Below are 14,185 nucleotides of genomic sequence, written 5' to 3'. Positions count from 1 at the left end.
TCTGACGTTATTGCAGTTCTCTGCGGACCATGGCTTGTGCTGTAAGATGTGACTACAAAAATATTACAAAACGTCTACTAGAACATCTGAGCCTCAATTTGGGGTTAATCAGAGGTACTTTAAATGATGGCAGGGGTGTTCTGACTCTCATTTAACATTTTTGAGTTTGAATGTGATTGGTTAATTCTGAACACAGCCACATCCCCAGTTATGAGGGTGTGCATATATGTGCAACATTATCTCAGTTGTTTATTTTTATTGCTCCTCTCAAAACATTTTTAATTGAATTGTACAGTTTATAGGTCACAGTAATGGTAGAAAAAAGTTTTTAAATTATTGAACTTGGTCTCATTTTTTAACATGACAAAACCATGGCATTTGAACAGGGGTGTGTAGACGGTTTATATTCACTGTATATGTGCTTGGAAATATTTCAGCCTGGGATCTCAGTGGGTGTCAAGCCCTGTCAAGTCAATTCTTGTTTTTCATCTCAATGCTTAGACAACACAGACATGCACAACATTTCCCATCCAGACACACGCCTATCACACGCTCTTCGAACAAGATGCACTCATTTGTCCCCACATCGAGCCATTCAGCAAGCAATTGTTAGCACTCACTTGAATTTGACCCGGCGTCTTCACTCATGAGCGTAAACACGTCTGAACAAATGCACACTTGCAACTTTCTGGTGTGGTTTGGCACGCAAATATTTCAGCATTAAGATGGATATGTCTGCTAATATTCTTTTGCAGTTTTCTTCCAATTTGATTGGCCGCATGTCTCTGCTTATGTATTCATCCAGTGTGTGTCATTTAATGAGGTTGTCTTCGTCTCAGCACAAATCATACGAATAATCTTGGCTTTCAATATTTTTTTTTTTAGGCATCCAAGTGATAAATTGGGCTTTCTTTTTGTTTTAATGACTCTTCTCCCACACACGTATGTCATATCCACACAAAGACAACTCTTACAATTGCCTCTCCCTTTAGTCAGTCTTTATTCATTCATGTAGAAAAAAAGACAACAGACCAATAACATTTTAAACATAATAGCGTTCTCATCTTGACATCTGAGGGTGACATTAATTTTTTCAAGGAATAAGGATTTCTACAGAGTGAAAGGTAGCCTCAGAGCTACAAAACAGAAACCTCAAAACAAATGCAGACATTAAAGAATAAAATTAAAACAACACAGTTGCTCTGCCATTATCGCTGCTCGGCTGTTCCTCCTCCCCTAGAAGTTACCGGGGGGTCTTTTGGAAAGCAGCTGCCGCCCTCCCTGCTGTGTTGCTGTGTATGTTGAAGGGCACAGTGTGGCGGTCAGGCTGTTGTCCCTGTTCACAAAACATCCCCTTGTGTGTCTTTAGTGCATGAGGGCTACTGAAACTGGACGACAGGCGCTGGGTCAACTGCATCGTTCCAACTAGTCCATCTCACACAAGGTGGCAACTGAAATATCTGCTAATTCAACAAGGATCACCAATTGTTTCAGCTTTATTTATACTATATTTTATTCCAAACAAGTATTGTAATGCCTTTTAATTATTGTGTGGACACATGCAGCAGAATATATGCATTTGTTGAACCTTTTCAAATTTACCATTGAACAAAGGAGTTCTAGGACCACACAGAAAAGAATTCACTCTCAATACTCTGAGAATATGCCATCATTCAAGTCATCATTAAAGAAATACCTTCTAACTGGAAGGGATTTTAACAGATATAACAATATTTATTATATTACCTCATTATTATAAGGCAGCTCTCTTGAGAGAATGCGGCTGCTGACCACAAACTGTTTGGTTTACATTTGTGTGTTGACTTTAATTCCAAATTCATATAATATAGCTACCACTCCTCCCAAAATATTCAACTTTATTCTTGTAATACTACTTTTTTTCTTGCAATATTGTAACTTCTTACTGTAACTTGGTGACTTTCTTCCGATAAATGTATGCATTTTTAATTTCAATTTGATAATATTTTCTTTTCAGTGTGGCCCTCATACTACTTTGTACAATTATGAATGCTAAGAAAATTATCAGGTGGACTTTAACGGAGCAAAATTTGATTTTTGTGTACTTTAACTATAGCCATATAACACTTAATCTGATCCATAAATCTATATTTATAAATAAATTAAAAAAGGTGGAGTTAATTTGACATTGGTCTATTACAGTAAAATTACAATGTAATGGAATATGTGTTTCCCCATCCCGTACTCTTTTGCAAAAATAGTTAATTCATACTTATTTTAAAAACTTTGGTTTAATATTGTTAATGAGTCTATATTTGCAGCGTAATTAGAACACTGGAGTTTCAATTTCCACTAGAAAATGATGAGTTTTTAAAACTTCGCTTCCGTTATTTCATTCAACCAGTCTCTCGAGGATGAATGGGGTTACTAAATTAGGAGTCCAAGATGCATGAGTTGGTTTCTTTCATATAATTAGTGAGGATGATTAAGAATTTCACTGGTAACAGAACCCACAGTCTTCATAATAATTTGTGGAACTTGACTTTGTGGAGTCCAGTGGTCACATTGATGGGATGGGCTACTGATGTACGTCGCCTTCCTCCAGATGTCTCGCTGTGTTCGGACTACACCTACGTTGTTACAGAGCCTTTTTAACCCAACTTTTTCCTCTTATGCTCCCCTTCTGCTCCTGCTCTGCGATAAACCAGCACAATTTTTTCAATCCCATTCCCAAAACAGCAGCTTTCACTGTCTCTTCTACTTCATGTTTGCTCTCTCCATTCAAACATCTATCTATCCATCATACTGACTCTCTTTCCTCCTGCTCTCTCTCCCCCACTCATTAGTCTCCCCGTGTGGTGGTTCGTGTCTCATGTCTTTGTCAGAACTGTTATCACTGCTGTCAGCTCCCTTGGCGAGAACAAAGTCGTCCTCTACTCACGGCACCACAAAAGACGAGAGAAATGAAAGGAAAGGGCCTCGGCTAAAAACAAAGAGGCAGGAAGGAGGAACAATTAAATTGGGTGAAGTAATCCAGAGGAAAAGAGGGGGGCGCTTAGGACAAGTATTTTCATTTCAACCACTATTCATTGTCATTTGTGGATTATAACACCCATCAATTTCTCCCTCTGTCATCCAGTCATCTACACAGCAAAGAGCATACAGTTGGTCAGAAGATATGGGAGCTATCTATATACACATTAATTGCCTTTCCTGCTTGTTATAAATATATCCTTTTACATCAGCTAAGCCTAATATATCAACCTCAAATAAGTTACTGTGTATGAAGAACAGCATTTTTGAAAGACACAGAGATAGCCAAAAGAGAAAAATGTAACCATATATAAATAGCACTGAAAGAAGGGCCCACTGTAATGTGTATTACAGTAGTAGAGTACAGTATAGCAGGACGATTACTTCCATCACAAAATAGCAATATCCAATCAACATGGCTGAAAACAGTCACTTCTACTTAGCAAACATATCAGACTTGAACCAGCTGAGGCACAAAGGGTACTTTGGAAACCAAGGACTAAATGGCCATTGGCCAAGGGTCGTCATCATAGAAATAGTGCCAGGCATTCAAGGCTCAGGGAGTGCGGGCCTGTGTCATCACGTGTAGGCATAATCTATATCGGGGATGCCCCCCTCTCTGTAGCCACGGTTGGTACCGTAAGTGACATGATGGTGGCTGGTTTGGCTAAGGATGGTGCCATTGAGGCTGCCGACTCTTTGGCAGCTCCGGTATGTCCCATTTGCATGGGAAGACGAAGAAGAAGAAGAAGAGGGGAAAATGGTGTGGATGTAGGTGACATCCTCCAGTTTGGGCTGCAGGGGCTGGTGAGCCATGGCTGTCATCTGAAACCCTGCAGGAGGGGCTCTGATCTCCAAGATGGAATTGTCTTTCTTTGTACCCGACTCTACATAGTCATCATAATTTTTTCCTCCTCGCCCTCTGTTGCATGAATTTGAGTCCCCCGACTTGTAACTTGTTCTTTGTCCATACCAGCAAAAAATCCCAAAGATGAGCAGTAGGCTTACTAATGCTGTGGCACCCCCAATGATCCCTGCCAATGGCAAGGCTGATAGCTCAGAGTCTTGTGAGTCCTTTTCTGACCCCTCTCCCCTGGAGTTCACTTCAGCCTCTCCAGTTTCTATCTGAGCACAGGCTGGAGCAGAATCTTTATTGTTCGTTTCAATGCTGCCAGTGTGACCTGTCCCCATGCTGGAGCCGAGAAAGGTCTCCTGTTCTAATGGCAGCAGGCAAATGAGGTAATGCGAGCGCGGTGTGAGTTGGGTAAGATGGTACTGCCTTCTCTCTCCAGGAACTAGAGTCTCTGTGATGGAACCGAGTGCCGCACTGGTACCTAACCTCATCCATGATAGGCGGAAAGAGGGTGCCGGCTGTGGACACAACCAGCTAACCAGAACACTGTCCGAAGAGAGAGCTTTTACACTCAGCTCCAGGGACTCTCTGGATACATGTCCTGCTCCCCCTGCAGGCATAGGCAAAACTAGACCTGGCCGCTTAGCTCGCAGTGTAAAGAGGGAACCTTGTGTGGGGACCAGCAAAGAGTTAGTGGTGGTGCTGCCATGGGGAACTGAGACCACAGCTTGTCCATCCCCTCCAACACGATCATGACCTTCTCCATTTTTTTCTGATGGATTCCCCACAACTACAGTGGCCGGACCAGCTGGTGGTCCTTCACACTGTTCCATCAGATAGGTAAGGTCTTTAAGGGACTGGCCCTTCACCGCCTCCGGTCCATGACAGGTCAAACCCCTGACTGTAACAGCAGCCCCCCAGCTATGAAGCCATGCATGGAGCCAGCGAAGGCCGCAACTACAGTACCAGGGGTTTCCTCGTAGCAGCAGCAACTCTAGACTATCTGCATCCTTAAGAAGCCCTCGAGGCAGACTGGTCAAATTGTTTCCCGATAGGTCTAGTTTCTGGAGCCGCCGCATTCCGTCCAGAGCACCTCGTGGTATGTGAGTCATTCCGTTATCCTGTAAATGGAGCCGAACAAGATGAGTTGAAGGTAGGTTGACTGGTGGAGACTGCAAGGCATTTCGGACAAGTGACAACTCTGTCAGATTGGAGAGGCGGGAAAAGGTGTCATCTGCAATCCGTGTGTTTGCCAGCAGATTCCCATCCAGGACCAAGCGTCGTAAGGAGGAGAGCCCTCGGAAGGCATGGGTGGGGATGGTGTTGATTCTATTGTCGTCTAATCGCAGCTCCTCCAAGGATGCAGGCAAGCCTGCAGGGATGCTGGACAAATGGTTCCGAGAGAGAAACAGCAATCTGAGCCGTGGAGTCCCAGAAAAAGCACGCTCCTGGATGCTAACTGTAGATATTGAATTATCATCCAAGTGTAAACGCTCCAGTAGGGGTAACTTGGCCAGAGATGATCGTGGTAACGTTCGTATGTTATTATCCTGCAAATGGAGCTCTCGTAATGAAGGTGGAAGGTGTACAGGGAACTCATCCAACTGGTTGGCATACAGGTAAATCACTCGAATGGAAGTGCTGCGCTCCAATGATGGAGGCAGGCCGGCATTACTCAGTCGGTTGCTTTGCAGGTAGAGGATGGCGGCCGTCAACGGTAAAGGAGGAATTAGACCGAGTCCGCGGTCATTGCAGTAGACAAAACCCTCATCGCAGCGGCAGACCGAGGGACAAACAATTCCTCCATCTCCTTCACCCGTCTCCAAGGCAATTGCGGCTGCTGCCAGTTCCAGCACCTCAGCCAAGAAGGTGAGGCATAGCAGGAGCAGGAAGAGCCAATCGCGAAGCTCGGCAAGACTTTCAGTAGCCATGTTGATGCCCAGCTCCTGATAGGAAATAGAAATGAGGAACAGTTTTAAAATTACTGCAAAAGGTATGCACTAATTGTGGACTGTATATATTAAGACATTTTATTCAAGTCTAGACCCACTTTCTTGTATCCTTGCTCCCCAAAATATTAAGATAAATACACAGTGGAATGCTGAAGCATGTGGCACTATATATTTACTAATCCTAAATCATTTTCAGAAACACTGATCATTTCAAGAAAACAGGCAAGAAAGACCATTGTAGTATTAAATAATTATTGATAGGCCCATTTAGGGTGCCTGAAAGTGTCAAAATGACCTCTGTAGAATGTGTTTGTGGCTTGTGCCTCACACAGGAAAATAATTCTCATGCAAGACAATGCGCCATCCCATGCTACAAAAAATACCATTAAAGCTTTAAAAAAATTTTTTTAAAGCTTTTAATTTTGAAAATGGTGTATTAAATAAGTACAGTAAAAAATAGTGCACACTACGATGCCGTACAAAGATAAGTCGGAAAATAGGTTCCTGTCTAAATGTAAACTGCTGATAACAGTGTTTTCAGTGACCTAAAAAATGATTTTCGTACAGCTAAATGTCCAAAACACATTCAAGAAAAGGCATTTTTAAAAATACTAGTGCTGGTGATCAGCCTTTCTCTCTTGAATTGCTTGATGTAGATGCAGTCAGCTGTTACTAATTGTAAAGTTCTTATTTCAGTAGGAGGTCTGGAGATTGAATCGTGAAACATACTTTGGAGCGCCTGTCCATTATTATTTGGGTCAGCGCAACCGAGTACAAGACAAATGGGCAATTTAACGCAGAGAGAGATGTGAGGTGGAGTGATTGGCTGAAGAAGATTACGAGAATCAGGGAAACCAAATTGATGACAGCGATGGCGAAAACTGGACAGGGACAGAGATTAACTGAAATGGAGTGACTGACATGAAACTAAAATGACAAAATGATTGGGAGGAGGAAATCCCATTAATTGCACGCCGTGCTGTTGATAGCTGTGAAGACAAGACATAATAACCTCACTGGTATAGCACTGCATCAAACTGCACATTGGAATGGAGCAATCGAAAAGTAGAATTTCTTCTTTTTTGGAGAAATGCTGACACAAACTAATGAAGTGTTCATAAAGCACTCACATCCCATTGTCTCAATGAAAGCCCGCATGCATAATGCAGACCTTGTCTTAGTTTTTCCAGTGTTTGTGAAATGTCTGTAAATTATTCATGGCTGAATTCTTTAAAAAAAAATATATATATATATATATATATATATATATATATATATTTATATAAGGGACATCTTTCTGCAGCATTACTGTTGTCTTATATTCTTCTTTTACGATGTTGCAAGTGAGCACCAATGTGCGTAACATAAAAATAATGAAATAATTATCTGCTCTCACTCAGACTCGCTGTGAGTGAACTTATTTATAGAACATGAATAACATACAGTGGTGAAAGTTGCATTGATTATAGGGTGCCCTAGCTTCATTTGAGGCCCTTCTTTTACATATGCCTGAGGCTATATTATTTTTCGCTGACTTGATTTGACAGCACATTTGATAAACAAATCCTTTTTCAGGCAAGTATTTTTTTTCTTTCCTTTCTGTGCAAATGTGCCCGTGTGCATGTGCTAGTATTTCAACTCCAACTTGCTAGATGCAAACTTGCCCCTTAGCAGCAGTCAAAATCCATGCAAAACGAACGAGACATGGCAACAATAGAACGGACAGAGGGATGGGTTTGGGGTTGTTGTGAAGGAGAAGGGACCGATGGGAACGAGGAGAGGAGGCAGATGGAGAGCTGCTCTGTCAGTCGCATTAGGAGAGGGGGAATGGCTATAAAGGAACACAAGGCTTAATTTCATGCAAAAGAAAGAATTATTAGTTTTAGAGGTTGACGTATTTCTCAGATACCCTGCATATTTTGTGTATATGTGCTTTTGTTTGTAAATAATCAACAACCAAACCTGTCCATGGACGTTGCTACGCAATGGTTAAAAAAAAAAAAAAAAAAGTCTATGCCATGTATTTTTTTCCCATGGATGGAATTTCTAACTTCCATTTTAAAATTCCAAGCATTGGCAGAATTTAAAATGAACATATGGGCATTAACGGGACTCTCAAGGTAAAAAAAATATAACATTGGAATGGTCTAAGAATATCAACAAGCATATCCTTTGATGCAACACTCCAATGCTTCGGCTTTGTTTTTTTAGTTTTTTTAACACGTCCTCATATTTATACTTAGATGTGTTAGTAGCTTCACTTTTTTTTATTTCAATGCATGTCTGTATTTTTACACATAGTCCCTCTCAATCACCAACCCCCTCGAACCCATCTCTACCTCTGCCTATTTTCTCATATTTTCCCCTTCGTCTGCTGAATTGGACATACTCAGATTCAATCAATTACTCCAGTTCATTTATGTGATCTAATCTCTCATTCACTTTCCTTATCCTAATTTATCTGAAGAACCCCATAGTTAAGTGGTTTACAGAGCTTCTTTTTTTTTGCAGATGGCAAAGACGATTCCTTAGCCCCATTAATAATTGCCATGTGATTTACTGATGAACAGTCCAGAGCACCATAGAAAATGGATGGCTAGGATGTAGAACCCCTCACCATGCCCCTCCCTTCTGTTTTGTTGCCCTAATCTGTTTTACCTTTGTTCTCTTAATTTTTCTCCTGTTATTTCGGATTTTGCCCACAGTCCAAAAACTCAAAAATGGCTTGTAGTTGTAAATGTTAGTGTCTCCAGCATCCCAGTCACAAAATGGAGGGATGGAATAATTTCTGAGACAAAACCCTTTTGCAGTTTCATGTAGTTGAAAGCAAGATGTGGTGTGTGTGTGTGTGTGTGTGTGTGTGTGTGTGTGAGAAAGAGGTCTCATCGACCTTCGGTATGATTGCTTAGGGTTTGCTAACCTGCTCAGTCTTTGCCTTTCACTTCTGCTGCACGTGTGAGTTTCTTGGTGAGAAATTGATTGAGAGCAGTTTTGGGTCGTCTTGTTTGAGCGACTGCGGATGTCCCAGTGGGTTTGATGCACCTTCTTCCTCGGGCCGTTCCGATATATAGTCTAGTTCCTTGGGGCCGTGGGATCTTTCTCAGCTTGGACGAATGATGATAGGGATAATAATTTTTTACTACAGGGCTCCAGTAGCAACACCAGCATGGCTCAGGGCCACATTGGGAACAGTATTTTCTTACTGCCAGGCTCTCTCACTCTAGCTGTGGGTAAGGGGGTTGTTAGGCCTGCCAACTCAAGTCATTTTCACCAAGCTTCCAGAGGCCTAATTCAGAAAACTCTCCTCCAACACTAAAAGGCGACACTTTGGCCAGACAGTCCCAAGACCGGTGGTATTGGGCTCAAGGATCCTTTATGGGAGTGAAAGGCAATCCAGGATGCTCACATTAGCCGTCAATCTTCAAGTTGCCCTCTGGTTTTATTAATGTGCTACACAAAGATAATTGTCCTAAAAAATCTACTAGTTCAGTCATGTACAGGTTATTTTTCGATGTGATGCCTTGCACAAATACTTGTTTTGAACTCCTTTCCTTTCAGTTGCTGCCTTGCTGTTAAAAGTTGTCCACTCTATTCAGGGCCGTGGCAGCCAGTCCAGGGTACCACAGGTGTATAGAATTGTTTTTCCGGGTGGGCAGAGGGTGCACTTGTTTGATGCTTGATTCAGCAGGTCATTATGTTGCCTGGAAGGACAGAGAAGAGCACACTTTTTCCATTTCTTGTTTGTAAATAGTTGTACATTTTTCCAGCAAGGATTAAGGATCGATTTTTGCAATCAATTGGGGAATTAGTGATTTAGTGTTCTCAATCACATCTAATGACAAGCTCTCTTCAACCAAATTATGCCATTAAATGTCATACAGTATTTCATCTGATGCATTTTTTAATACCACTACCAACAAGAGTGAACATATTATCTGGTCTTGTTTGCAGTCTAGCCTGAAAGCAAATTGACCAAAAGAAAGTCTTAGGGAATCTAATTTAATTAGTCAGATGGGGCTGCGTGTTGAGGATGTATAAAGAGCAGGCAAAAGCATTGGTTCAGGGCCAGTTCATTAATTGCAGTTTAGGGGAAGATCAAACTAAAAGTGATGGACACTGGAGCTCTCAATATTTCTGGCTCATGACACTCATTAAATGGCGTGATGCTTTTTTGCACTCCCAGTCACTTGCTGCTAGCTTGCACAAATTAGTTTTCAAAGTATGAATGTTATCGTTTTACAATGTGAAAGCAGTAATTCAATATTCAATTGGTTGAAAAAAACCCAAACTGTTTAACGCTATGTATTTTGTGAATAAATTCATTTTTTTCTCATCAGTTGTTTGTGTAAAATATCAATGCTCGAGAAATTTTCTGAGATGTTTGGCACCACGTTAAATGACAAGAAAACCCCCCAAAATATTCTATTAATTGTTCAGATTATTTCCATCCTGAAACAATAAGCCATTCTAAATTTTACTGGCTCAATAACTATCCCCTTTTGATTAGTTATAGTAGAAATATAGTACATTATAAAAGTACTTCTTGGAGGTCAACGGTTTTTCTATGCAGCACTTAATCAATGGGGGCATGAGCGTCCCATGAAGGGAGCTATGTTTTATAGCTGTGTGTGTTTTTTTTTTTTTTTTTTTTTTTTTTTTTATGCAAACAAAACATTGGAGCTTTCATTAAGCACCACACGCTAAGTGATTGTACTTTGTGTGCAGAATCAGATTCCCAGGTGAACGCTGGCTTTAGCAAGACAAAGTCTTCTTCAGGAATACTGAGAGTGTACAGAGACAGACTCATCAAGGCCATTAACTGCTCTGCTGCACTCGCTCGCCTGTTCACTCCATCCCGGAATAAGTAGACTACATAACCAACTGGGACATTATCGTGTCATTTGCTTAAACACAAATAGAGACAAATAAAGCTGCTCTCGTTTTCATTTTGAAGGGACACACATGCTAATAGGAACTTTGTCAGCGGGCTTATGTCTGTAGATATATTTATCCTGAAACTGCACTCCCATTGTTCCCACAAATGGAAAGGAATCTGGTAAAATGGTGGTGCTATTTAGAGTGGCAGTTTGAGCTGTGTGTGATGTGGCTTTTTATAAAATAACCCCGGGCTGATCTCATTTGTGGCATAGTAAACAGCTTTATATGTGCAGAGCATGGTGAACATATGTAATGACAACAACTCGCCATGAAACCGGATGCTGAACAAGTCTGCATAGCACGTCCACTTGTTGACTGGCTTTGGAGAGTGACTGAGATGATGTCAATAGTCATGCGCAACATATGGAGCTTTGTGCCTTGTACCTCTTTTCTATTACACACTGACAAGTCCTTCCCAGTTCCCCATCCGTCAATCTTCTAAATCAATACTTTAAACAACTCAGTCCCCTGATGTACTTTTGAAGCCAGTTGGACCTCGAAAGTTGAACGTACCAGGTGTCATACAGTTCGGAATTCAACCAAAATCTTGAGGAAAATATGCCTTTGAAGTCTTACAAAACTGGTAGCTCCATTTTACACTTGCGTGATAGTTGCGGATGTACTTAAACGTATGGCGTGCATCGACCACGTGGCTCACTATGCCTTCCTGTTAGTCTATATTAAATGTGCCATATTTTACCAAAACCTTTTCTTGTATTTGGGTTGTAATATTGGATCTATGGTGCCTCAGTAAACATTAAATATGAATTAAAATTGTCCACGCATTCCTGAGCGCCAGAATCTTTTCTGCCGAGAAGGTTGAAATCAGGCCATTTGATTTTTTTCAACCGCAACCACTCAGAGGAAAGGGGGCGGGCTTAGCCAAATATGGACAAAGCTTAGCTCACAAAGAGGGGCCTTTTCTGGACACCCATACATCCATTTTCTATACCACTTATCCTCACTAGGGTCACGGGTATGCTGGAGCCTATCCAAGCTAACTGTGGGCGAGAGGTGGGGTACACCCTGAACTGGTCGCTAGCCAATTGCAGGGCCCATAGAAACAAACACTCATATGATAAAACCAGGGTGGCTTTTTTGTTGTTGACACTTTTATACTAAGTCCATGTTAGAGAGTCACTCTATGGTGGTCTAAATAGCCAAAATATGGTCACTTTAAAATCCATCCATCCATCCGTCCATCTTCTAGAGCACTCATCCTCCTTCGGGCAACGGGTGTGCTGGAGCCTATACCAGCTGACTTCGAGCAAGAGGGGGGTACACACAGAACTAGTTGGAAACCAATTGGCGGGCGCACACACTATGGACATACAAGCATTCATGCTCACATTCACACCTACACACAATTTAGTCTTCGATTAGCCTAAGAAATATGTTTTTGGAGTGAGGGAAGATGCAGGAAGGACATGCAAACTCCACAGAGGAATGCTGGAGCCTGGATTCCGTGTTGGTATAAAATTACCTCAACAGTAAAAGGATTTCTGCTAGCAGCAGTGGATTCTTTTTATTTGCATTATTTGGAAAAATGTCTCAATATCCGTACCAATTGGAGCTCGACCAGTATCCCAGAATGACCTAAAATAATCCGTAATATAAATGATGACCATCATTTGCCAGGCATTAACAGCAAATGCCACCTTCAGTGAAATGACAGTCAATTTTTTGCTGGATGATATGGGGAGCTTTAGGCAGTATGAATCAGAAAAGGAATTTGGGAGGTAAAAGCTAAGAATTTAGGTAGAAGTGAAAACAACTTTTAACTAAAAGTTGGAAGAACATTGGAAAGGATTCTCTGACACTTTGGTGTCACATCACACTGCAAGTGGTGACAAGAGGCTTTTGCAGGAGCCTTCTTGCATATTGTCAGACAACACTCGTCTGACAAGTGATTGTGAATTTCTTTCCTTACGTAGGAGAGGGTAAAAGGTGAAAACTGGTTCTTTTTCTTAAAAATGCCACCCTACACCGAATGAAACGTGGATATTTGTATTCACTTCATGGTATAAATTGAATAGCTCTGGATTGGCCCCGAAATCAGTTGAGGCGTTACAGGAAGATAGCCTTTGTCAGTTTTACTGAGATTAAAATGCTGCAAACAATGATAGTATTGAAGATTTCTCCCAAAACACTTTCACTGTGATATTTACAGTATTCACTTGGACTTTACTGAGCAGTCGTGGGAGAATAAATAAAGAGCCCTGCGCAAGTGTTGGCAATATCCTCTCAGACTGATCAAACATCACGGGTCAACCTATCCCCACCCCCACCCCCACTCCCACTCCCACTCCCACTCCCTCTGTTAACTCATTTTGTCCTGTATAAAAGGGAGAGCATCTCATTGCTGGAGGGGGGCACAAATCACTCTGCTTGTGTGTGACAGTCCATGAAACCTACTCGCACTATGTGACATTCATCGTGGTTTCTACCATCCACTGTTTTCCATTTTGCTTTGCACGATAATGAATACATGTAGAATTGTTACATGGGAACAAAATATCCTAAATGTTCAGAATCTATTTTCTTTTTTGATGGTTGAATGTAATTATTGCAAAAACTTTGACACATTTTAAGACGGTACATGCTGTGCGTGAGTAAAATACTCAGAGAGCAATCTGTGACTGAATTCGGGTGCTTTTACCAGCCTTCACTTTTCTCAAGCTCCTCTAGATGACCTTCTATTTGCATTAGAGCAGTTTTAAAACATTTTAATAGACAGTGGAAGTGGAAATTAGCTGCATCAAATATCCATTTCTGTCAAAGCTTTGCTAAATCAGGCTGTTGAGAAAAATAGAGAGCAAAGAAAAGTGACAGCTGTGATACTTGGCAGCATGCTTGCTCTGGAGGGAGCTAGGAGACAGGAAGTGAGCGTTGTAGGAACTAGGGATTAATAGTGGGACCGAATTGTGAGCACTTTGTAATCATGGGGCTATCTAACCTCAGTGTTAGCGAGGTTGATGAGCACGCGCCCCCGCTGACGCACACACCTACACACACACAGTCTCCGCATCCACGCTGCGAAATATTAAAATGTGGAGGAGAATTCCTCCGAGCCCCAGCCTATTGTTCTCTCCTGGCCTTTAGCTCGCTGCGCGTCTGTGTGTTTTTAGTATTAATGCGCAAATCGGTGTCGGCAATGTGTGCTTATGCATATAACGGCCGCATCGTCGCAGCATGTGGCGGCCGTCTGCAGCCGAGCGGCAGTTAAAGACGGCAGTCAGGGTGATGGGTGGGGCGTTTGTGGCCCGGCATGCCTCATGAAGACGAGCGGCGCGAGAGCAATCGAACCAGCCGTCGGGGCCAAATGCTGGCAATTATTTCACCTGGAGGCGCCATCTCTTAAAATGAACACTCTCATTAAAATTGGCCATGTGTGCTCACTTGCTCACACGTGTGTGCATTTAACTGCGAG

General features: G+C 41.9%; 2 protein-coding genes across 7 annotated transcripts in view; one reads left to right on the top strand and one right to left on the bottom strand.

The window, feature by feature from the left end:
* Positions 1-14,185, top strand: part of macrod1 (mono-ADP ribosylhydrolase 1) — a 174,517-nt gene that overhangs the window by 47,466 nt on the left and 112,866 nt on the right. The gene's annotated exons all lie outside the window — the stretch shown is intronic.
* Positions 667-14,185, bottom strand: part of flrt1b (fibronectin leucine rich transmembrane protein 1b) — a 44,218-nt gene continuing 30,699 nt past the window's right edge. The window contains exons 2-3 of one of the 2 annotated variants that reach the window (XM_061685323.1): positions 8,738-9,518; positions 667-5,811 (exon numbers count right to left, since the gene is read on the bottom strand). In XM_061685323.1, coding sequence (XP_061541307.1) covers positions 3,592-5,796 — 2,205 coding nt within the window. In that variant the 5' untranslated portion in view covers positions 5,797-5,811; positions 8,738-9,518 and the 3' untranslated portion in view covers positions 667-3,591. The remainder of the gene's footprint in view (positions 5,812-8,737; positions 9,519-14,185) is intronic. The other variant, XM_061685324.1, reaches the window with a different exon arrangement.

Source organism: Phycodurus eques, chromosome 9 (assembly GCF_024500275.1).
Source record: "Phycodurus eques isolate BA_2022a chromosome 9, UOR_Pequ_1.1, whole genome shotgun sequence".
NCBI lineage: Eukaryota > Metazoa > Chordata > Actinopteri > Syngnathiformes > Syngnathidae > Phycodurus > Phycodurus eques.
The sequence above is the reverse complement of the archived record's forward strand: the minus strand, read 5'-3'. Positions and strand labels throughout refer to the sequence as shown.